Source organism: Hemibagrus wyckioides, linkage group LG03 (genome assembly GCF_019097595.1).
Source record: "Hemibagrus wyckioides isolate EC202008001 linkage group LG03, SWU_Hwy_1.0, whole genome shotgun sequence".
Taxonomy (NCBI): domain Eukaryota; kingdom Metazoa; phylum Chordata; class Actinopteri; order Siluriformes; family Bagridae; genus Hemibagrus; species Hemibagrus wyckioides.
Window position 1 is genome coordinate 19867804 of NC_080712.1, and position 25396 is coordinate 19893199.

General features: G+C 38.1%; 1 protein-coding gene across 8 annotated transcripts; it reads left to right on the forward strand.

The window, feature by feature from the left end:
* The first annotated feature begins 1262 nt into the window (after positions 1–1262).
* Positions 1263–24501, forward strand: klc1a (kinesin light chain 1a). 8 transcript variants are annotated; one of them, XM_058385818.1, is made up of 18 exons: positions 1263–1493; positions 6417–6693; positions 6793–6858; positions 7004–7168; positions 7240–7318; positions 9067–9292; positions 9581–9668; positions 10207–10308; positions 11400–11573; positions 12923–13022; positions 13226–13275; positions 13370–13437; positions 13629–13737; positions 13967–14101; positions 18008–18055; positions 18531–18661; positions 20666–20735; positions 23023–24501. In XM_058385818.1, the coding sequence occupies exons 2-18, from the start codon at positions 6418–6420 to the stop codon at positions 23086–23088; spliced, it is 1953 nt and encodes a 650-aa protein (XP_058241801.1). In that variant the 5' UTR covers positions 1263–1493; position 6417; the 3' UTR covers positions 23089–24501. The 8 variants fall into 8 exon arrangements, with proteins under 8 accessions (XP_058241801.1, XP_058241802.1, XP_058241807.1 ...); XM_058385819.1 differs by having other exon boundaries at positions 1264–1493; positions 20669–20735; XM_058385824.1 differs by lacking the exon at positions 20666–20735 and having other exon boundaries at positions 1264–1493.
* The last annotated feature ends 895 nt before the right edge of the window (positions 24502–25396 follow it).

A 25396-nucleotide genomic window follows, 5' to 3' on the forward strand; every position in this document is an offset into this window, starting at 1 on the left:
AATGGACATCACCACAAAGTAGCATTACAGTTGTAAAATGTATATAATATAATATATTATATTATATTATATTATATTATATTATATTATATTATATTATATTATATTATATTATATTATATTATATTATATTATATTATATTATATTATATTATATTATATATTATATTATATTATATTATATTATATTATATTATATTATATTATAAATTAATCCCCATAGAGCAAGCCAGAGGCAATGGTGGCAAGGAAAGAACTCCCTGAGACGATATTAGGAAGAAACTCATTTTTACTAGTTACGTTTGTTTTAAATATCATTTCTTTCTATTGTTTAATCAAATAATTCACCCCTACAAAAAAAAAATGTGACGGTTTTCTGTGTAAAATCTAAATCTGACAACAATCAATATTTCTGGAACTTTCTTTGTTATATACTTGTAATTAAGGTGGGTTTTAACTCAAAACCTATATTTTATATTTAAAAAAAATGCTTTTGAGAAAGGAAACTAAAACGAATAGTATATCATAATGGAAAACTGCAAAACATTATCTATCTATCTATCTATCTATCTATCTATCTATCTATCTATCTATCTATCTATCAGGAAACAAGCTTTCTGAGGATATGTGATATGAAGTAATTGTGCCAAATGATTGGTTGTACATTGTAAATTAACACTATTTTAAAATTATTATTATTACTAATATTACTATTATTATTATTATTGCTGTTTTTAGATAGATAGATAGATAGATAGATAGATAGATAGATAGATAGATAGATAGATAGATAGGGAAATTCACAAAGGGAAATTCACAGTTTCCAGCAGTATCCACAAACACAGGTAATAGATAAAATATGAAGGAATATAACAAAAATACTAAAATACCCAAATTAGGGTACAAAAATATAACAAAAAATATATCAAATAACAAAATATAAAATATTACAAAATGTAGCAGAATATAACAATATAACAAAATATAGCAGAAAAATACTAAATACAGAGATTTAGGATTTATTATTATTATTATTGTTATTATTAAATGATTAAGGAAGTGAATAGGTGAGTGAGGGACTCAGGAGAGAGAGGGATAGTGAGACAGAGAGAGAGAGGGACAGGGAGAGGGAGGGAGAGGGACAGGGAGGGAGAGGGACAGGGAGAGGGAGGGAGAGGGACAGGGAGAGGGAGGGAGAGGGACAGGGAGAGGGAGGGAGAGGGACAGGGAGAGGGAGGGAGAGGGACAGAGGGAGAGGGAGGGATAGAGTGAGTGCGTCTCCTGCAGCAGGAGCTCAGAGGAGTTGAGTTTTCCTCCGCGGCGCTCTGGAGAGAGAAGCTCAGCACACACAGTGCACCTTCACCGCCTCACCGGATGGGCTGCTCATTCAGAGCCCCAACAGCCAGCTCTCCTTTTTGAAAAAAACAAAAAAAAAAACAACGTGAGACATTACTGCGTAAACATTTCGACGCGACTTGATGTTCTACAGAACCGTAAGTCCTGTTCATCCTTTTGCATCGATGGTTTTAACAAGATTAGTGTTTCTGTCTACTTTCTAACAGCAGCCTTAACCCACTGAGTAATCAGACTGGGAGTGCCAGCCTCTCATGTCAAACACGACTGCTAGCTAGCAAGCTAAAGCCTATACTAGTCTAATCTGGATTTTATACATTCCATGTATATGTAGTCACTGTAACTGATTAATCAGACTAATTAGTAACAGTCATTAACTTGAGTTTTAAATGAAGTGATCAGAGCTGGTAGCAGATCTGGCTAAGCGAGGAAGCTGCGAGTTTTAGCTAGCTAGCATTTAGCCGAGAACCAATTCTGTGGGCGTCACGGAGTGCAGTGACTTACTCATCAATAGATCTGAACAGAAATTATTTCACATGAAATTTCTCAAATATGAATGTGATCTAGAAGTTTCAGGAAGCCACGGATCTAGCCACTGAACTGGCTAAACTCGTTCTTAGCTGAGGTTAGCTAAACATCAGGAAATAATGTGAAACCTAGCTCCTTACTGAAAGTTAAGACGTTGCTTTGATATAGCTATAGCTACTATTAATGTAAATACGCAAGAATGATTTTAGTCTTTTTTTTTTTTTTTTAAAAAATCTGTCCTAACTCTTTTTAACACATCTGCATTGTGTTTTGTTTATGATTTATGTTTGCTAGTGAAGTGTCACATCGATATTCCAGTGTAGTTGTCTTGAATTAATTAAAAGGGGCCATATGTTTGGTGGTGCTGGAGTTTACTTGTCCTGTGTTTATTTATTAGGAAGATGTGCGCTGTGACATAGCTAAGCCTTGTTAGTTTTTCATTAGTATTCATGCTATGATGTTGGTCGTTTGACATAGCTTTGGTCTTTCTGTCCCTGAAAGCATGTTTTGTGTGTTTTGGTTAAGAAGATGCAGCCCACATCAACCTATAACAGCAGTGGCCTTTAAACCAGACAAGTAGTTTGATGGGAAATATTACATGACCTTGCACTAAATATTTGTCTAAGTATTTAGAACATACACCGATCAGGCATAACATTAAGACCACCCACCTAATATTGTGCTGGTCCCCCTTTTGCTGCCCAAACAGCCCTGACCCATCATGCACTGTGTATTCTGACACCTTTCTATCAGAACCAGCATTAACTTCTGCAGCAATTTGAGCAACAGTAGCTTGTCTGTTGGATCGGATCACACAGACCAGCCTTCATTCCCCACGTGCATCTATGAGCCTTGTACGCCCATGATCCTGTCACCGGTTCACCACTGTTCCTTCCTTTGACCACTTTTGATAAATACTGACCACTGCAGACTGGGAACACGGCACAAGAACTGCAGTTTTGGAGACGCTCTGACCCAGTCACCTAGCCATCACAATTTGGCCCTTCGTCAAACTCGCTCAAATCCTTACGCTTGCCCATTTTTCCTGCTTCTAACACATCAACTTTGAGGACAAAATGTTCACTTGCTGCCTAATATATCCGACCCACTAACAGGTACCTTGATGAAGACATAATCAGTTTTATTCACTTCACCTCTCAGTGCTCATAATGTTATGCCTGATCGGTGTAGATGTTTACACAGTAGAAATTATGGCATGAAGTATACATTAGACTGAAATTTGCATTGCCAATATGGTGTAACACATGGTTAGTGTTTACGCCCAACAAAGCAAACAGTACAAAATTTTTCAGTATGTTTTTGTTATGGATCTAAAGGACGTCCAGCTTCAGATGAGATTTTTGGTTCTTCTTGCATATGCTGTATGTGTTTCGCTTCCTCTTTTTTAGAAAGAATTAGGAGAAATCTGCACCTTCCAAAAGCTTCTGCTTTTCCTATCTTGATGAGTACTGATCATGTAAATAAGGAACATGTATTAGTTGGTCTTTAAACTGACTCACTACTTTTCATTCTAAATCGGAGAGAAATTGATATTTTTAGTTCTTTTGCTGTTTACATTACATTTTATTTAAAAGACACAAATGTGAAGAATCCTTGAGAAACCTATAGAGCTTGGGAAAACACTTTGGTTCAGTAATAGACAGAATGAAGAAATCACTTGAACATAAAGAACACCAGAGTGTTCTGTGTGTGTTTTGTGTATGCATTTTCTTTCTTTTTTTTTTGTTGGTCCAAATATCCAGAGCAGCATTTAAGCTTTGTCCTTTGGCTGTTTGCACTTCATGACCCAGTTCAGCAGCTCACATATACAAAACAAAAAAAAAAGCTGCACATATCCAAACACATGGCATGTTTGATTCCCTTCCTGTTAATTGAAACCTGGACTGAGAGCACCTCGCTCAGATAGTGAAGGACAAGGTGTTTTAGTCCTGACCGGAGTGTGATCGCTGTGTTCACGCCTCCCTAAATGAACCACACCGAAGAGGAAAATGCACCAGGGTTTGATTTAGCACCCTAAAGATAGCAATAGCAGAATAGCTTCTCATTGCAGACTTTATCAGGACTGAATTAGGTGGGTATCTCAATTTCTCCAAATATAAAGCCACATTGACAGCCATGGCAGTGACAAATGCTGAGGAAGTGAGGGTGAAAAAGATTTGAGATATGGGAGACAGAGAACCTAGAGGCAAAGATGGCTGAATGCTGCTGTGAACAGTAATGAATAAAAATGTCAGTGTGTCCTCTGCTGTTGCCGCCATATCCTGCCGTCCTGTGAGTTGGCACATGGTCTTTCTCTTTGTTGCGATGTGATGTTGCTGATGTCCCCATCAGAGAAAATCTTTGTCACTATTAACATTAGTGCGTTGTACTCTCCTCCCCATGAGTTCATACGTTTCCTGTTGAACAGAATAGTGAGTCATACTGCAGCTCCATCAGATTAACACATCAGCAATGACTAACCAGCCCTGTACAAGTGTCATTCCTATCTCCTGTGCTTTCTCTCTCTAAGGTTATAGTAATCCTATAAATTGTGGTTGCATTATGGCTATATCGTGTATATAGAAGTAGGAGCGTACTGTACACCAGAGAATATGAAAAGAAGACTTAGAGCATACATGAAATGATTGATGGTCACGTCAAAGGCTTGGAGTAAAAGCACAGTCCAGTGAATATCTGGGCAGCAGATTGCCAGCTCTCGCTCCTGTTCTCTTCTCTGGCGCTATGTCATGTCAGTAAGACTGATTCAGATCTATTATTAGGATATGCAAAGGAAAGTCAGATTGACTAATATGTGGTGATGGCTATGAGAGGCATATTTCATTGAGTCTTTCCTTACTTTAATCAATGCAGTTTCATTTAGCCCTCACATTAACATGTGAGAGATGGTGCAGAGAGAAAACACTGAACTAAACACTAAAATGTCTCTCCTGAGTAAAAGCAAATGTTCTGGATTGATTTTTTTTAATGGCTTTACGATATTCATATATTCAGGGAATTGACCTGCTTCTTATTAACACGTAATATGTCTGATAATGATGGGCTATATTTAAGCTCTGAAGTAAAGGGAAGATCTTCGTAAACAAAATGCAGATTTACACTTCAAACTGTTTTAATGAAACTGCTGTCCTTATAGCTTGCACTTTGTCTTTACACCTTCCTATCTGTGGTTTGCTATTCTAATGAAAAAAGGGAGATTTTTGATGTTTTTGTCAGCCCCGATATTAGGTAACATGGGTATTCATGCAGCCGGTGTCCTAATTTGCATCATCCAAACTGTGATATTTAGTGCATATGAAAGGCTTCATTAGCAAAAATAAATACATCACGGTCTTTCCTGTAATTGCAATACCTGAATGCTCTCAGAATAGAGCACAGTCGTGCATGGTTGTTTGTGATCTGTTGTTTTATGTTGCATCATTCCCTGAGGATGTATGCAAGAGAGAGTGAAGCACAAGAGAGTTCATTAGTGCATTGTCTCCCAGCATGCTCTGGCGCTTCCTTCCTGGTGGCTGTCACATGTCGGGCTACCAGCCTTTTTCTCTGTCACATGAAAAGTGAGTTGTTAGCCTCCACTTCCTATTTCTCCTCATGCTGGCTGATGCCAGAGCAATCATTGCTCTTTTTTATTCACTAATTATACAACAACTAGGTGGCTCTTGTTTCTTTTTGTATTTTGAAGTGAATAAGGAACAGTGATGCATCAAGGAACTGGGATCTAGTGTTGTTGTGTTTTAATTTGGTTTTATGTCTCAGGTTTGTTCTGTATGCATGGTTCGCTTTCAGCATTCCTGTATTTGCTTACACTTTTCGAAATTCCCTGCCAGATCAAACTTGCCTTTCTTTGCATCTAGGGTTAGCAATCTTGCCAGGAGATCTTGGCAACTGCAATGACAACTTGTTTGTGTGGTCTAAAGAACCCCAGTCAAGTAGCCTTCTACTTAAAAAGGTCTCATAACAGGGAATGCTTCTAAACTTAATTTTTGTAAGTTTGCTGTAGAGAATGGCTTTTTTTCTGGCTTTTTTTTCTGCATGTAAAAGCCACCTCAGGTTTGTGAATGTTGTTTCTACAAATGTGATTAATGTTCAGGATGAGTTGAATAGGCTAATGAGATTTCCAGCATGAATGACATTTCTGTAGAAAGTGCTCCTAGTAACCCTTTCCTCCCCCATTTACCACTGACCCCCTTTTGGAAAGCCCAGCACTGTTGTCTTTTTTTCAGGATGGTTTCAGTCTAATTGTGTAATTGTTTGCATGAGAGGGAAAAAAAGGAATGTTTTGTGAATGTGTTTTCTCCCTTCACGTTCCTTGAAACCTGTACAACCGGTGAGCTGCAAACAAAGACTGGGTGGGTTTTTTTTTTACTCTCAGATTTTTCTACTCAAGACTGAAATGAGAGCCTCCATGTGTTTTACAAACTGAGCACACTTAATTCCCAAAGACAAGGAAAAAAACTTGTGATTGAGTTGAACGTATAGGGAAGTTTTGGTAAATAATTCTGTGTCTTTGTGTATAGGATGCGTGAGGAAATGTCGAGTGTGGTGTGTGTGAAGGAGGTGGAGGGGCAGGGTGACCCTGCCGAGAAGCTGTCCCAGGATGAGCTGCTGTGTCGGACACGTGAGGTGATGCAAGGGCTGGAGGCTCTGCGTGCTGAACACCAGGCCATCCTCGATGGTCTGATGGGGACACTGCGTTGCCTCAAACAAACCCAGGAAGGCCGTGCTGTCGAAGAAAAGACTGTCATGATTCAGCGCTCACTGGAAATGCTAGAGCTCGGTCTTAGTGAAGCACAGGTTGGATAAACATATCTAGAAAAAAATCTTCAACCAATTCAAGCATTATGATAAAGAGGATTTAAGAATGACTATTAATTCTATGTCCCGACTCCACAGGTAATGATGGCTCTTTCAGGGCACCTGAGCGCAGTAGAGGCTGAGAAACAGAAGCTTCGGGCGCAGGTATATAAACGCACAAGCACACAGTCACAATGTCTTCTTGAGCTATTTTCTCAGCCATGTTCTCAGGTTCTTGAAGATGCACATGCAAACACCAATTCTTCCCCATCACTTGTGGACTCTGTCTAACAGTGTCTGTGTGTTTCAGGTCCGGCGGCTGTGCCAGGAGAATCAGTGGCTGCGTGATGAGCTGGCAGGGACACAGCAGCGGCTGCAGAAGAGTGAGCAGAGTGTGGCCCAGCTGGAGGAGGAAAAGAAGCACCTGGAGTTCATGAATCAGCTAAAAAAATATGACCAAGACCTCAGCCCAACAGTAAGCCTAAGTCTTTCCTTTTTCCTTTTTCATTGTTGTGACCTCTTTAATATTTTGCTTTTCTCTTTCAGGATGACAAAGACTCTGACTCGAGCAGGGAGACTCTGGATGATCTTTTCCCTGATGATCAGGATGAGCCAGCCTCTGGCAGTAAGTATCTGTGTCCTCTTCTCCAGTTCTTCGAACTATTTAAGAGATTTAGTAATTAAATGTGTCTAAGAGACAACAATCAGTATCATTTTCAAATAATTGATAGACATGAATAAATGCTGTATTTGAAAGCACAACTATAAATTCGCAAACTATAGGATGGAGGAAGACCAGATGGTTCATGACGCTCTATTTGTTGCAGGCAGATTGTCTCTCTGTCCCTGTTTTTGAGTTTTTTCTTTTGTTTTCTGGTTGATTAATTGCTTTATTCTGTGGAGTGCAGATGAAAGGGTTGTGTGGGCTGTGTCATGGAGATAGTCCTTTATTCAGATGGGCATTACGGTTTATCAGATGCAGCATGTTAGCCTGAACACACTCCGATTAGCTTTGTCTCACAACGTGAAAACCATGACGCATATTGCATCTGTGGGAATATAATATAGAGTCCAATATATAATTATTAGCACCTTACATGAAAATGAGTGATGATATTAGTGTACACGCATAGGGCAGAACAAAACATTTGTATTGGTTTCAAATTAATTGAATTAGTTAATGAAGTCCTTCCTGGAAAGCTTAACAGTACTAAGCCTTTTCCTGAGGGATCTTAGACTGTCCTCCACCCAGAACATTTTAAAATCATTTATATTGTTTGGGTTCTTCAGTTAAGACCACACGTTTTCAATAAACTACAAATAGAGAGGTTGCAGTAGCAATTTTTAGAATTTTACCAGACATTTCTCTGTTGATTTGCTGCTGGATTTGGATGTCATTATCTTATTGAAAGATCTGTGGCCAAGCTTTAATTTTCTGGCAGAAGCAACAAGGATTTTGCACTTAAATATCCTGGTACTTGGCAGAATTCTCAACCTTCACAAACTCCAGCCACAAATCAGCCCCAAAGCATTAATAATCCACCTCCGTATTTTACAGAGGGTATTGGGTGCTTTCCTTTTTATGCAAATAAAGAGAGCAAAATCATTTTGTATGTAATATTTGTAATTATAATGAATATTATTTGTAAACTGTTAGATCTAATGTTTTGTTCTAGTTCTGTTTTTAATCTTTTCAGGTCAAAATCTACATCCTTTTTTTTCCTCTTTTGGCTGAAAACTGAAACTGAACGTTTGTATTTTATTTTGGGTGTGTTTTTTTTGGCATTTTTGGCCAAAATATATCAGCGGCATCTCTAATCTGTTTAGTTAAATGAAGTAAAACAAGACTCTGATGTAATTTTATCTACCTACAGCACACTTTGAGATATTTTATTTCACATTAACAAACTCAAAACATTCATTTAACATTACAAAAATCGAGGTGGCTGCATGAGATCGGCGCAATACACTTGCACAAATCATTGCAGACTCATTTGTGGCTCATCTCCTGTTTTATTGGAGATGAACCACATATGAATCTCTTTTGTGGGGTTGTTTAATTGATGGCTTATATCATCATACTGCAATGTTAAATTGTGGATTTCCTTTGCCAGAAGATTAATAGTTCGTAGGTCTTGTAATATAATATATTTATAGCAAATCTCCTTGTACTGTATTTAAATACTACTATAATATTACTATATATATACTATGAAATATTACTATATTTCACTGAATCTAAATTATGCAATTGTTATGGCTAAGCCTCTGCAGCGTATTTATACTCATATCATGAAATATGTATCATGTGTTTTTACAGCACCAAGGTTACTGTCTCACTGCCTATGTCTCTGTCCATCTTTCTCTCTGTAGTCCAGCCCCCACATAGCAGTGCTGTAGCAGCAGCTCAGCAGGGAGGCTATGAGATTCCAGCCCGGCTCCGAACCCTGCACAACCTGGTGATCCAGTATGCTTCTCAGGGTCGTTATGAGGTGGCCGTGCCGCTGTGTAAACAGGCACTGGAGGACTTGGAGAAGACCTCAGGTCACAACCACCCTGATGTCGCCACAATGCTCAACATTCTTGCCCTCGTCTACAGGTCTGACCTCTAGAGACACATATATGGTTCTGAGTCTTTTACCAGCTCCTAAACAGCTGCAAAATAACAATAGACAATTAGACAAATTCTAAGATGACTTAATTAAAGCAGTACATAATTGGTCAAATAAAATAAAAGAAGGATTCAAACAAATAAAACTTTGTTTTAATTTGCCTTATATCTGTCGGTCCATTGTTCACAACGAAGTTACAGAGGTCATAACACTGATTTTACTCATAGCACTGAAATACTCTCTTTGTATTGGTCTTTCCTTTCTTCTCTTCTCAGGGACCAGAATAAGTACAAAGAGGCTGCAAACCTTCTGAATGACGCACTCGATATCAGAGAGAAAACACTGGGCAAAGACCATCCTGCGGTATGTGTGGGTGGTTGTTGGGAGGGGTATTAACACCTGTTATTTTGCACAAAAGTTTTTGTGACTAACTGTGCAAGAGTGTATGTAAATGATGTCCTCTTCCAGGGAAAACCTTAGGCAAAATAAGGAGAGAGTTAAAGAGAATAAGTTATTGGCAGTGTATTTGTATGTTCAGGCTGATAATGCTTATCAGTTTACCAGTTTATGTGTGGCTCTTCACCAGGACCTGCGTTCTCACGGTGCATAAAAGAGGTCAGAGAATCATTCCGAGCTTTCTGTCTCTTACATTGTCCCACACATTCATGGGGCTTAGGAGCACCTCTCAATCAGATGATGATTATCAAACACACTGCAGGCTGTTACTGTCTTTAGATTTAATCACCAGGGCCGAATTGATGGTGTTTTTGGGGTCAGATCTGACTCACTTCCTGTGTGCTCTTTTGACAAGTATTTGACCTAAATCAAAACACTTGTTTGATTTTGTTGTTTTAAAAATTGTTGTTGGGTTCATCTGACTGTGTGTGTGTCTGTTTTCTAGGTGGCCGCTACACTGAATAATTTGGCTGTCCTTTATGGTAAGCGTGGGAAATACAAAGAGGCAGAACCACTATGCAAAAGGGCACTGGAGATCAGAGAAAAGGTGGGTAGGTTGCAAAAAAAAAGAAAGTTGCAAGTCGTGGTGCTTTATATTAAAGCCATTTTACTACTCATCTGGTTGTCCTGTTATTTCCTGGTATTTATTTTTCAAATAATTATGGTAGTTTTAATTTTGCTGATATATGTTAATACTATAAGATCTAAGATCTATTTAAGTCTAAAATAACCTAAGCACTTTTAGAGCTTAAGGAGTCAAGTTCATTTATATAGTAAAATTTTTAATGAGGAGTCAGTTCTATAAAGCTCTTATTGATATGACAATGTATACATTCGTTTTTTTCCTATTCCTCTTTAAAAAAGGGTGAAGACAAAAAAACAAAACAAAAAAAATTATTTCATGATTTCTCATTTAATTCTAAAGTATGTCCTTTTGTGTTTATAATGGTAGAAGAATAATAAACGTATTGTGCGTATAATGAAATAGAGATGGCATGAAAGTTTTACAGCCAGGCGGGATTGTACGATCACATTACAGTAGCAGTCTTTGAAGCTGCTGAAAATAAAAACCTGCGAAGTGTAATATGAGCTTTACTTTCCGGTTTATGCACTATTGTTTTCTTTCAAATAATATCATGCCTAATACAATCTTAGACTTGTTTGAAATATTCATTTTCTGTTTCAGAAAGCATCACATTTTGATGGGTTAATACTGTGTATTTAATTATTTACTGTCCTCAATGATGAAATAACATTGTGCAACATGCACTGCTCAGTTGACAAATGACTGTCTACAGCTTTAATGCGCATTATCCCTAATAAATCTCTGTTAAGATTTAGAAGATCTGGGCGAGAATTTCAGCTGTGTAGGCTTGTATACGATGCAATAAAGGGAGGACCTGGCCAATAAAGGGTGGCTACTGGGTAAACAATGTGTAATATAATTTCTTTATATGGTGATTATCTTGGGAAACCTTCAATTTATTCCCCCAAGTACTGTGTGTATGTACACACATTGTTATTCTCTTTTTTTTTTGGTAGTTGTGCTTTTGCAATGTAGGGCCTCTTTATGCACATTTGTTTTAGTCATTTTCAAGCAGCTGAATGATTGTGTGTGTGTTTGTGTTTGTCTGACAGGTGCTAGGGAAGGACCACCCAGATGTGGCAAAGCAGCTGAATAACCTGGCTTTGCTATGTCAGAACCAGGGCAAGTATGAGGAGGTGGAATATTACTACCAGAGAGCCCTTAAAATCTACCAGACCAAGCTGGGCCCTGATGACCCCAATGTAGCCAAGACCAAAAACAATCTGGTAAATCCATCAGGACTGTTCGATTTACTGTATTTACTTTGTAGAATTAACCATCATAGCTAATTCAAGACCACAAGAAATCTGCATCAGTTTCTTAAATGCGTTTGCCTAAATCCTTCACACAGCCTTTACTTCAGTTTAATATTTAAAATGGACTTTATTTAAATTGAGCCTGTCTCTATATATTGAGAAGACCTAATGTTTCCATCTGCATCACGTCATGCCTTTCGTTGTAGTGACATTTTGAACTTTGGACATTCTGGTCATTCAGCAGCTATCCACGGGAGCATATTGCTTTCACATATGGTGCACATGGGTGTATGTCAGATTTTTCAGAAGTTCAGTGCATCAGGGGTCTCATTTATCAGCCATGCATGTGCAGATTTGAGTGTAAACTATGCGTACAAACCTTTTTACAAATATTTCTATGCATAGAGTTTGACTCTCTGAACTTCTTATTCTTGTGCTTGAGGATGTGAATATTTAGAACTACTCCTGACCATGCTTATAAAATGGTATAAAAGTAATTGCATGTAAACTCATCATGGGGGAGCTCCCATCTCTCTCACTGCCAGTCATGTCGGCGTAACTGACAGTAATTTGCTGACTGACATGCTCACAGCAAGCTGCAGACAGGTGACAGACGTAAAGTAAAAATCTATGGTCTGTTGCAGACAATAGCTGAGCTTGCCTTGCTTGAATATTTGGGACACTGCTGTACATGCAGAGATCATGTATTTAAGAGCCACAGAAAGGCCTGGCATTTCCCGTCCAGCTATGAGCCGGATAATGACCAGTCTTGCACACATTCATATTATTGATGCTGCAATACATTACAACTCAGGGAGCAGATAGACCGCAATAATGAGGCATTTTCATACAATTGGAGGCTTTCTAAATGTAATAGTTCCCTTTTGAAAGGGAGATTCTTGGTTATTTATGGTGATGTAGGGTCATTTCTGTATGTCAACGAGTGTGGCAGTACACAAGCAAAGCAATTTTAAATATGTCAGATTGATCATTGTCCATTCTGTTCATCTATGCAAAACATCTTATATAAATGATGAATCGAATTTTCTTGTCTCTACTGGTGGTTCTTGTGTGCAGAAGTAGACCTTATTGTGTGTACGCTTGGTCACAATAAATGAGACCCCTGCTGATCACACTCCATACATATTTATCACTCGCTGCAAATAACTGTAATCGAACAGATGGAGTGTCTGTCAGAGTGCAATAACTTTTCTCAACATTCATGATGTGTGTTTTGTACATCTGCTTGCTGTTAGCATTGACAAGGAGACATTTTCTTTCTCTTTCTCTTTCTCTCTCTCTCTCTCTCTCTCTCTCAGGCCTCATGTTATCTGAAGCAAGGGAAGTTCAAGCAAGCAGAGACTCTCTATAAAGAGATCCTTACACGAGCGCACGAGAGGGAGTTTGGTTCTGTAGATGGTAAGGTATTATCTGTTGTTAGAGAGTTCTGCTAATTGTGCAGTTGCCTGAACTCTGAGCATGTCTCATCCTGTCATATGCTGAGCAGGGTTTAAAAGCAAACACTTTGTGTCTAACCGATTCATTTTACTTTATTTATTCCCATGGTTGCCCTTTTTTTATTTGGATGTGTATTTTATTTTATTTTTTCTGTGTTTGTGCAGGTGAGAACAAGCCTATCTGGATGCATGCAGAGGAGAGAGAGGAGAGTAAAGTGAGGAAGTGAAAATTCACCACTTTGGAATATTAAAAAATATCCAAGAATATAAGGATGGTTGCAAATAATTGTTTACATTGAAATATTTCAGGGGAAGCAGAAAGATGGCTCCCCATTTGTAGAGTACGGTCACTGGTACAAGGCTTGCAAAGTGGACAGGTCAGAATTTTTGTTCCTGGTGTACATGAAGTGTTTGTTGTTTTTTTTTAAGGTGACCATCTGGTACATTTCCCACATTACTGTGTTTGTCAGTCTGTGGTATCAGTCATGTCTGCTGAATTATTAGCCTTCCAAATATATGTGTGTTTATATATCTTATTTTTATGTTCTCTTCCATGCTGTCTGTGTAGCCCAACTGTAACGACCACACTGAAGAACCTGGGTGCGCTGTACAGGCGGCAGGGCAAGTTTGAGGCTGCTGAGACTCTGGAGGGGGCTGCAACGCGCTCCCGAAAAAAGGTTTACTAATCATTTGAGTACTAATGCAAGAATGGAAAAATGTTTATTGGGAGTTGGAAGGCATGCCTACAAATTCCGAATGATGGTACATTAGGAAGACTATCACAAAGCTGTACAGGCTGGTCTGAAAGAACTATTATCTTTCCTAATGTACAATAATGGCAGATATTGATATCTTGTATTGTCTGTAATATGTATATTTATAAACATACCTAGCTACCTTATGCAGGGTCTGGATACAACCAATAAACAGCGTGTGGCCGAGGTTCTGGGGGATCCAGAGGCTCGGGAGAAGCAGAGCAGCAGAGAGAGTCTAATTTCCGACACGGTGAAGTACGAGAGTGGCCCAGATGGAGGAGAGGAAGTGAGTATGAGCGTCGAATGGAATGGGGTAAGTGCAGCACACACTGCCCAGCCACACACACACACATTTACATACACAGACGCACGCTGTTCAAGGACTGTGCAGAACACATTAACGTATTGTGAGTGAGGGCTACAGTGCAGCAATGATCTTCATTATTTTTGGAGGATTTTGAAAGGTCAGATTAATTAACATATAGATAATATTTTTAATAAATAAATTTATCAGAATAAAGAGCATTTATTTTTATTTTGTTATTAGTCAGGCTTGATCTTATCTATCTATCTATCTATCTATCTATCTATCTATCTATCTATCTATCTATCTATCTATCTATCATATATCATTACTGTTACATTAGGAGTTAAGTCTACACTAGGTTTACTAAAACTGGGGACCCAATATACACATTAAATATATAGTATGCTATAATGGTCAACTTTTTCTCATGAAATTTTAACTGTGTTAGAAAGGCTGAATGTGATTTATATACTAAATTATATTATATACCATATATTTATATACTAACTGTAGGTTTGTTGTTTAAGCTTTACTGAAGAAATCCTTTGGGTAATATGGCACAATATGATAGTTGTGTATCTAATTTGTAGAGCTTTACTAGAATATTCTCAAATTAACCTTCTCCTAATAATCCTTCACTGACTGCATAGAGCTTTTTAATCTATTAGTATTATTGGCGTATTAAAATAATAATTACTACCCAAGGTACATTTATTAAAGGAACAAAGTGAATATACTTCTAAATGTTGTAGGGTGAAGTTGGAAAGCTTTACTTAGCCTTCATTCTTTATGTGTATCATTGCTTTACGTAAAGGGTGAAACCCTATTGCTTCCAAATCCACTTTTGACGTATCTTCAGGTGTTACGGAATAACAAAATTGTGTTGCATAATACAGGGTTTGTTAGACAATGACACATTCATATGACACTATAGTCAATAGACGCTACTGTATAAAATGCCACACTGTTAACTAACTCTTTTTCGTAGAAGGCACTTAGAAGAAGCTGAAATGTGTTTCTGTCTGCAGATTCTTATTAGCCATTTTTTACCCTCACACCTCTGCTGTAGTCTCTGTGTTATCTTGGATCTGAGCTGTCTGCTTCTGTGGCAACAGTGTCAAATCCACCACTCAGCATTACACGCCATAAAGATTCTGCCCTCCAGACTGGTGTAGACTGTAGTTACGTCCATCAGGCTGGTTAGAGTCTGTTCTCACACACTAATTCACTCTCTTTTAACTTGTAGCAATATCTCTCTTTCCATGTTTGTAATGTAATATCTAACAGACTAATAAACTTACTTAAACTGTATGTCAAGACGGCATGTATGTTTGCCTTTGGTGACTAATAGCTTGCACATATTTACAGGGTCTTCAAGTTCATATTCATGTTAAGGTTACACACAATATGCTGGCATGGGCTGTGTGTTCTGTACTTCTTTTAAGTGTGATTTTGAGCTGTGGTGTGTGTGTGTGTGTGTTGAGTGGACGGACAGTCTATTAATGTCTTCTGATTCATATGTTTTTCCGGCTACTATTCTAATCTTGTATCCTGTTATCATTTTCATTTTCATTTCTCTGCTTTATTTGTGTTGCTCCTCTTCACCTTGATTTGTTTGCATTTGGGTTTTTTTTCTGGCTGGTCTTGGTGTTAGTGTGTGTCCTTGTGTCTTATGTCTGTCAGACCGAAAAAAAAGGAGGTACTATATAGTAAAGCTGTGAAGGGAACCCCAGTGGCTGTAGTATAATTAGTACAGAAATTTATACTGGTTTTGGTTTTACAGCAATGGAAAATGTTCTATCCAGTTGAAGTTACACTTAAGAAAGAAAATAATATAACTGCTGTACAGTTATTTTCACTAAATTAAGAGAGGTTTTTTGTTTCTTTTCTGATTTTGCTGATTTTGTAATTTATTTAGTTAAAAAAAATGTTTTAAATGTTAGCTAGGTATTTTACTGACCATATGATGAAGTACTTTAATCTTTCCTTTTTTTAAGGCCACTTGTACCTGTAGCTGTTAAGCCCAGGGTTGCACAGCTGGTTACTTACTTGTATGTCTGACTAAACTATTGAGATGCCTGTATGATTTTAGTCCCTGCTTTCTTGTGTCCTGTGTTTGGTCCTTTCCTTTTCCATCTCTCTACTCTCTCCTGCTTTTAATCTTTACTAATGCAATATGCTGTTGTATCTCCTGTCGTGTACTCTCTTAATCTCTTTCTCTTTCCACTTCCCTGCTCACACTACTTCCTCTTTTATTCTCTTTCTCTCTCTGCCTGTCTCTTGTGCGGTTGTACAGGTGTAACTCCAGCTGCCTTGTTGTGGTTGTAGAACTTATCTTCTGCATGACGGACACTCGCCTCACCTCACTGCACCTTTGCCCTTTTCCGTCTGCTCTCTCCGACTGGCTCCTTTCTTTGTCCTCCTGCTCAACCTCATCTGGGCTCTAGCTGGCCAAAGCAGCTCAGATAGGCTTAAACAAGTCTTGCGTGGGGCCAGTCATGGCTTTTTCTCTTTGTCAGAGCTGATTTATTCGTGGCACTGTATAATGATTACATTTATTTCCTTGAATGCCACAAAAACCTTTCTTGCTCTATATAAACTGTCTTTACTCTCTGTGTATCCGTCTGTCAATCTAAAAACACTCTTACTAACGACTTGTACAGATTTGTGATTGTGCAGTGTTAACACTACTGTGGTGCCGCTTGCATTGCTCTAGTATGTAGTCAACGTCCAGTTGGTCATAATTCAAACTTCTGCAGGTGCTCCCTGCCACATAGCACCGGAGTGAAAATCCTTTTGGGATAATTTAGTTCATACAGTGATGATGCATGTTTAGAATAATGTGCAGATAATATATAATATTAATCTGATGGTTAACACAGACATTCACATGATATATGATAAGCCAAGGCAAGAACTGACAGTAATTTGCTAAACGCTCATGGGCATGACACTAAACTCAAATTGTGTCCTAATGTTTCTGTTTTAATATGGACTTAGGTCACCTCCAATGTATGTCACTGGATCTCACAAATCTCATTTGTGTACCCTCGTACAAGTCTTATGTCTTTGTTTCTCATTTACTCTCTCTGCTGCTGCCTGCCACATCAGTGGACTTTCACTTTAGTTCTGTGGGCTTAATCTGGGACTCTTCACATTAGTGGCAGCAGGCATAGTTTTTCTCTCATTTGAACCTCTTCATGAGATCTGTAATGTGTGATGTACAGATCTGTGTGTTGACCCAGTGACCCACACATTAATGCTCACTTTCTGTCCCTTTCTGATTCTCACACTTCTGTCTGTCAGTAAAAAAACAAACTAGGAACTTTTTGAGGAACTCCCTGTAGAGCAGCATGATTATAACTTTTGAGCTGCTGTGTAAACTTGGAGTACAGTACTGCGTATTATTCTCATCCCTTTTTTTACTTAATGGGTTCTGTAGATGGTGTCTGATGCATAGGAAAAGAGAATTTAAGGAGCAGATGTGTAGAATAATAGAGAAACAAATGAAATGAACAGGGACATGTTTTGGGAGTTATATGCACCTCTTTTCCTATTAGTCTACTATCTGATGATGCTGCATCTTGTCTTTCTTAACACTAATAAACTGACTGTGTGCTTACCACAGCTTTTGCCTGTTTCCTTGTATGTTTTTTCCATACCTATGTGCAAGTCTTCTCTTACACTACTTTCGTGCAACATGACCTGTCTTTTGTGTGTGTGTGTGTGTGTGTGTTTTAATGTGATTCAGTGTCATTAATTTGTGGTGGTGGTCAATTTTTCTGTTTTAAGTCAGTGCTTTGTCTTTCTTGACCTGTACTTTTTGTATATCTTGGGCCATTTCCTTTGCATCTCCACACCTTGCTCGGCTGTTTGGATAAGAAGCAGTGCTCAGGGCACGCAACAGAGAAGACTGCAGCAGAGCGAAGAGGGGTAAACCAAACAGGATTAGTGCGAAATATTTAACCAATCATCTAAATGTGGCATCAGAAAGTAAAGTGGACACCATTTTGTTGGAAATCCATGTGAAATTCAAGCAAATTCCTTTGTCTAAAATGATCAAATGCAGCTGAAATTGTAATAAATTTGCCTGTCTGCTCACAAAATATTTGAATATTAATCATGTGGTTAATCAAATCACAGAAGTTCATATTGCTTTGGTGTGATGAGGAAGAAGAACAATAAGATCAATATTCATATTTAGCTGTATAAATGAATAGTAATAGCAGTGTTACTCTATTCAGAAAATAGATAATCAGAAAATCAGCACAGTTTGTGAAATGATTCATCAGCAATTGCTTGAGAAGCGCCGCGTCGCCATGTATACCACATGTGAACTGCTTTGTGGGAAATACGAGTGTGTTTTTGTGCATGCGTGTGTGTAACACTGAAGCCTCTCTGTCTGCAGGATGGCTCGGGCTCATTAAAGCGCAGTGGCTCCTTCAGTAAACTCAGAGCCTCAATTCGCCGGAGCAGTGAAAAGCTCGTCCGCAAGCTCAAAGGAGGCAGCTCACGAGAAAACGAACCCAAGAATCCTGGGTAACTATCTCTCCTCCCCCACTTCCCTCTCAGACTATTCCCCTCCCAACACCCCAACCTACCCAGCTACGGACCTGGCCCTGGGTAGGACCAAACACTGACATGGTGCACTGTTGTGAAATGGCACCAGTGTAATAGGTTAAGACTTGAAGATTTTTTTTTATTTTTATTTTTTTTACGAAAGCCTTGTAGGAGCTCACTTGTTGCTGCAGCAAATCCCTCACTTGACCTTAAAATGGAAGGGAATGCAATTATCTTGGGGAGTATTAAATGGCCAAGGACCACAAAAGTGAACCAAAGTAAAGAAGTATTTTAAGATGTCAATAGAACAAAATGTAGTGAAAAAAAAACAGGAGAAGATTTCAGGGAATTAAATTAAGTTTATTACAAAGGTGTCATGGGACTAGTTGTTTCACGAGGAGTGAGATGGGAATCTTATTGAGTCGAGAAAAAACTAGAGAAGAAAATAATCCTGGAGAGACTTGTACAGACGAGTAGAAACAATATAGTATATGAGGAAACAGCACAGACTTTATACTTTAACTTAGATAAAAGCCCTGTGGTTTATAAGCCGCAAAGAACAAATGATATGCTGATGGAAGTCTTGACGGGACAAAACTGAGTGCATGCAAAAATGAACACTGCTTTACAGTGTATTATAAAGCATGTGCTCATCTCACACACTGTCTCCTGCTCTACTAAACACTCTTAATGGATGAAAGCATTGAACTGCTTGACCTGCATAACTTAGGTAACAGAAAATGGGGAAAAACATTTCCGATGCATTTCACTGAAAGACGAGCTCGCTTGGCTGACTCTCTCACGTGTCCTGTTACTTCTGTCACTCATTCAAGTGGTAACATGATATGCTAAAATGTCACTAACTTTATTCTGACGTCAGCCTTTCACTTTATAACGTTCTGGTGTTTATTTATTAAACTCAAAAAGGAAGCAGCATCTTAAATTTATGCATGTATTTTTTTTTCCTGGAGGACCATAATTCCACTTACAGAATAAAAAAATGTTTATTTGTGCACCCTGTAGTGTGGTCACTCTGGAAAAAAAAACTGTTTCCTTTTTTAGTTACTGTTTGCACATCCTGTTTCAGCATGTGTTTCTAAACCCTCCTTATGTTTTAATTTATTTTTAATTCATTGTGTTTTTACATTTTTTTTTATTTTTTTTTAATTTGCCTCACTGTTCCAGTGTTTTCATTTTGTCTGCATGGTTTTCTTTTGTATGTAAAGTGCTTTCTGTTATACTGTTGATTTTAATAAACATTTCCATGCAAATCTGGTGTCTACAGCATACCTGCTTACTCCATTTCACCTCACTTTCTCACTCCGTCTTCAGTTACATGTTTTCTGCTTGCCATGGCTTTTTATTCTCTTCATTTTCTCTCTCTCTTTGCCATGCTATAAATTTCATTTTGTTCTCCTTTCTTGAATTCTCCCACACATTCTTCTTCTCCTGTCGTTTCGGCTCTAGTTCAGAGCTGTTTTGTGGTTCTGATTGTCCCTGCCTCTTATTAGGAATGCTCTGGCTGTGCCAGTGTACCCATGGCTACATTATTATACCAGCTAGGGAGTTACCCAGTGGCTTGACAGCATTGTGAAGCTAAAATACCCAGCTTCTGCAGCGATGTGAACAAGAATATGTTTCCAAGAGGTGGCTGTAAATCGATAAAGACAGTATAATAGATGACTGTTGCAAAAAAAGATATTGGTGTCGTGTGTCTTCTAAACCTAAGCAAGTAAACACTCATCCTTCAGCAGTGTCCATATATGAGTAACACCACACACAGTACTGCATGCTTCATCGAGTTCGTTTTAGTAAGACATCACATCCTTTTGAAAGAGTGACTCTAATCAGTGTGTGACTTTCTTTAATACGGTTAACAAACGCACATCCGTGCATCACAGCCATTCATACTCTCCACACATACCCCTCACCCCTGCCCTTTGACCTTACTGACCGTGTGCTTGCATGTGGCTCTCTCGGAAGCAGCATGAAGAGGGCCAGCTCTCTGGGGGTTCTCAACGTACCGGACAAACCTGTGGGCGAACTCTTCAAAGTAAGAATCACTCTCTCTCTCGCTCTCTCTCTTTCTTTCACACATTCATTTGTTCATTGTGCATTACACTTTTTCCTGACTTCACTTCTGTATTTCTCTCACACTTTTCTCTGATACCAAGTGAGGCCACCCTGACCAACTGCAAGATAACTTGCTGTGAAAATAATGTAACATTGTGTCATGTATAAGATCACCAACACAGATACTAACTGCTCATATCATATTGTGACTACTAACTTCTACAGTAACCCGAAATAACCTATAGCTGTGACACTGATGACTGGATTCACTGGAATCTTCTAATAGTAACTGGATAAATGAAACTTTAAAGAAATGAGTACCATGTAGTGATGAAAAACAATAATTTGAATAATTGTATTTCAAAACATTTAGATGTTACATATTCTTGTCCAGCTTATATGGAAATGCTTTAAGAGCACTTTATTGTGTTTATTTTTGCATGGTAATTAAATTTGTGTGAATTAATATCACAGAAATTGCATTAAATAAGCAAAGGGCACAAATATTAGACCTAGGGGACTTTAGGCCATAACACAAGGACCCTTAAAACATTTTCTTGAGAATCCCTGTGTCGTAGGTACAGAGTGACAGAATTCCGTAATGTTTTCATGGGAACACAGACTTACACTACTCTAAATAGACCTAAGAACACTACCGAGGTCTAACAATACTAAAGTCCTCTTACATATGATTTTGTATAGCAAAGTAATCAGTACATGGTCATTATTTTTCAGTTTTTAGTGAAGTCTTCATTTGAAAACAGTCAAATGGAATGAATGAATGAATGAATGAATGAAATTTTAAAGACATCTGAGCTATGATACCACAAGGTCCACTTTGTGCAACATCTGAGTCTCTGTATGTAACAGAAGTTTGACATTTGGCTAAGACTAGTCTAGTCAGACTTCCTGTGTGGGTGTAAGATGATGCTGAAAACATTTCAGTGTCTCATTTCTGAAATAACTTGACTGTTCTCATACAGTTTTGAGATGAGCCTGAGCGCTTTGGTATGTAGTCTCATAACTGAAACCTTCTCTCCATGCCAGATGAACTATAAGCATTGCTTTATGATGCAATTTGGTGACTCTGTTATACTTCATGCATTGAATTATAAATGTTTGGAAAGTCCAAGGCCCAAGTTTTACAGATACCTGGGATAAAGACATTCAAACTCAATTTTTAACAAATCCACACAATTCATATTACCATACCTGTCCATAGTTATGATCTGTTTTATTTCCATGCGAGGTCATGGCTATAATAATAGCTAACAGACAGATTTGTTTCAGCTTTTCTTTACTGTACCAGATAAATTAAATACTTATCGTAGCCTTCCACATGCTTTTCACAACAATTTGGCATTTTTTGGCCCATTTCTCCTGACAGAACTGGTGTATCTCAGTCAGGTCTGTAGACCTTCTTGCTCAGTCATGCTTTTTCAGTGAAGTCCATTTTTTATTTGTGGAAAAAGTGAACTTTCAAACAGTTTAATGTTATCAGACATGACTCCAAAAGGCTGAAAACTTCAGTCTGAATTATTTTATGCAGCTCCTAGTTTAGGGGCTTCTGCTCTGCATGACAGCCTTCAGGTCATGGCCTTGTACAGCTAATGGTGGGTGTACATACCAATTCCAACTCCTTCACCAGTGCCTTTTTTGTCTTGGGGTTTAGTTGAATCTTTTGGACTAAAGTCTGTTCAACACTGGGAGTTAATTTGTGCCCCTTTCCTGAAAGAGTGTCTGTGTGGTCCCAAGATTTGTATATTTACATACAGTTGTTTATACATATGCTTGTGGTACCGTCTGTTGTATGTAACTTCTTCCTACTTCCGCTGTGTGGAAGTAGAATCCCCTACAGGGGGGGTTCAAAGGACAAAAGGACACGTTTTCTAAAGGCAGGCCCTTTTACAGCCACAGATATAGTCCCAATTAACTCCTTATTTACTCCTAATTAACTGCTATTGGGCAATCCAAGATTTACATCAATGGCATCTTACTGACTGTTTAAAGAGACAAGTTGGTGCCTGCAAATAACCCACTGCGATTTTGCCATAGTGAATTAAACTTGGGATGTGATGTGGAAATGTGATGGAGATGTGAACTTTGATATCTTTAGCTTAGGTGTATATAAGCTTTGGCTGTAAATATGGAGTAGATTCTTTGTGATAATGATTTGTAATGGTCTTACTGGTAAAGAGAAAATGAGAATATAATTGTATTTACTTGTTTGACTCTACATTTTCTCTTCACTCCTTTATCATGGACAGGAGCGAAATAATCGTCTGAGGAAAAGTCGGGATCTGAGTGCCAGTCACACTGACCTAGCGCATTGAAGCTCTGCGTAGCACATGCTGATGAAGTCGAGATGGTTCAGTGATGGTTCACTTCTACACCCTTCTCCCAGCCTCAACTCTTTCTTTTCTTTTTACACAGGAAGCCCTTTACAATTGCCTTTATTTCCAGAAGTAAGTAAACAAATGTAACCTGTGTAATGTCTTCGGACAACACTAGACATTATATGATGAACTGCTGAATAAGTGCGACTAATAATCATGCATCTTCAACCCACACTCCCAGACCCAAAAACTTGACCTGTGAACCTGCAGGTAAAACTTGTGAAATAAAATTAAACTTGGCACATTTATTCAGGCTCAGGTTAGGGATCGACACATTCATTGCACTTTCGACCCAACGATTATTGTGCTGTATGTCCTTTTATTTTGATTTGTTTTTCTTCGTGTCTAAAGTGTGTGAAGGATATGATAACATAACTGTGTGATTTAAATGTACGCTTGTAGTTGTGAGAAATGTGCTTTATTCCTATTTGGTCATTTTCTACCCCTTTCATTTTCAGTAACACTAGATGTTCAGATTCATAAGTTTGTCCTACTATTCGTGGACTAGTTTTTTTTTTTTTTTTGTGGCAAGTTATAAACCACACCTGTTTTAAGGTCTCTGTTTACATTCTGTAATGTTGATTACGGCATTAACGTTTTTTCTTTTGTTGTTTGTATTTTTGTCGAGACCCAGCCTACCCATGAAGCCTGAAATGGTCCTCTAACCAGATGTTTTTCCTTTAAATGTCCATAATTAAGAATGTGGATCAAAAGGTTTCTTAAGTACCAAGGAAAACTGCACTTCACTGGTCTCATGGAGAAAAGGTTACCAGCCTTTTGTTACAGCTGAGTTGTTGCTTCTTTATCTGTTACATTTTTATATATAAAAAAAAATCTATAAAGTTATACAGATTGATGTAGTTGACAGACTGGTTCTATTTATCTGCTTATATTATTCATATATCTGATAAAGATTATTTTGAAAAAGATACACAAGAGATGTGTATTGCCTCTATTAATCAACTCTGATTGCTTGAGTGAGAGCTAAAATCTAATCTCTAATTAGTGATAGGGATGGTTTACTGAGTGATTAGTCAATTACCCTTTATGATTGAAAGATATAAACATAATTGGATCCATTTATCCAAACAGTGAACCATCTTCCAAGAATTAAATTGGACCACTGAAGGCAAAGTTCAAGTCTGCAAATAAATAAAGTTCATGCAGGGTTTTTATACACTGCATCATTTGTTATTCTCTGCATTGGGCCTGCTTCTCTGCATTCGTCTGACAAAGTGCAATATTGTAGCTGCTTTGTATGTTTCTTCTGTTTGACTTTATATATGACTTTGGACTGACAAAAGCTGCTTGGCTTTGGTGTCTTTGTTAATAAATTTGTCGATCTGCCTTTATCCTTGTACGCCTCTGATGTATCCTTGAGTTATGAGTGCTCTTACATGGAAGTGTCTTTTTGTGTGATTCTAATGCATTCATAGAATGGACATCATTCATTTTGAAGATGGAAATGACTTTGGTTGTTAGCAAACATATAAAGAACTTTTGATTATAAGAAGGCTTTTGAGCAGCTTTTAAATAGCATAGATTTTGATGAATTCCTTTTTGCAGGGTTACTTGTACAGTGTTATTGTGTGTTCAAATCCCAGGTCCACCAAGCTGCCACTGCTGGGCCCGTGAGCAAGGCCCTTGACCCTCAATTGCTCAGATAAAAAATGTAAGTCACTCTGGATAAGGGCTTCTGCCAAATGCCAGAAATGTAAACGTAAGGTCATAAAGTGGATTCCAGAATTTTGCCGACACATACTATCAAAAAATTTAATCACCACATTACACAATATTTCAAGCATTAAACTGTTTCTAGTTTATATTTTAAATTGATGTTAAATGAGCTAAACCACTGAAAACTCACAAGCCCAGACGTCTGAATGCCAGAGCTACTATTTGCCATATGACCTAATAAAGGTGTGTTTGGGGTTTTTAACTCCCGCCCTTATTATCGTGCCTACTGTGTTCCCTTCAAATGCCTCATCTGGCACAATGGATTGAAGTTTGGTTCTGTGATCGCTATGTGGTAGTAAACTCGCACATGAATAAACAAAACAAAACATCTCCTCAATCCCTGAACGCCTGCTGTTCATCCTTTACTTTACCAGCCATACTTTAAAATCAAATGGAAATTATGTAATTTTTACTGACAGGAAGGAGAATCACTAATCGGAGGTGTAGTTAGGGTTTCTCACATGAGTAAACTAATCTAAGCATCAAACATATATGAGTAATTACACTA

Bases quoted from the DNA above. Each gene is read 5' to 3' on its own strand.
- klc1a (XM_058385818.1), top strand. From the start codon at position 6,418: ATGCGTGAGGAAATGTCGAGTGTGGTGTGTGTGAAGGAGGTGGAGGGG. The intron at 7,169-7,239 runs GTAAGCCTAAGT...TTTCTCTTTCAG, and splicing joins ACCAAGACCTCAGCCCAACA to GATGACAAAGACTCTGACTC. The intron at 14,102-18,007 runs GTGAGTATGAGC...TTGGATAAGAAG, and splicing joins GCCCAGATGGAGGAGAGGAA to CAGTGCTCAGGGCACGCAAC.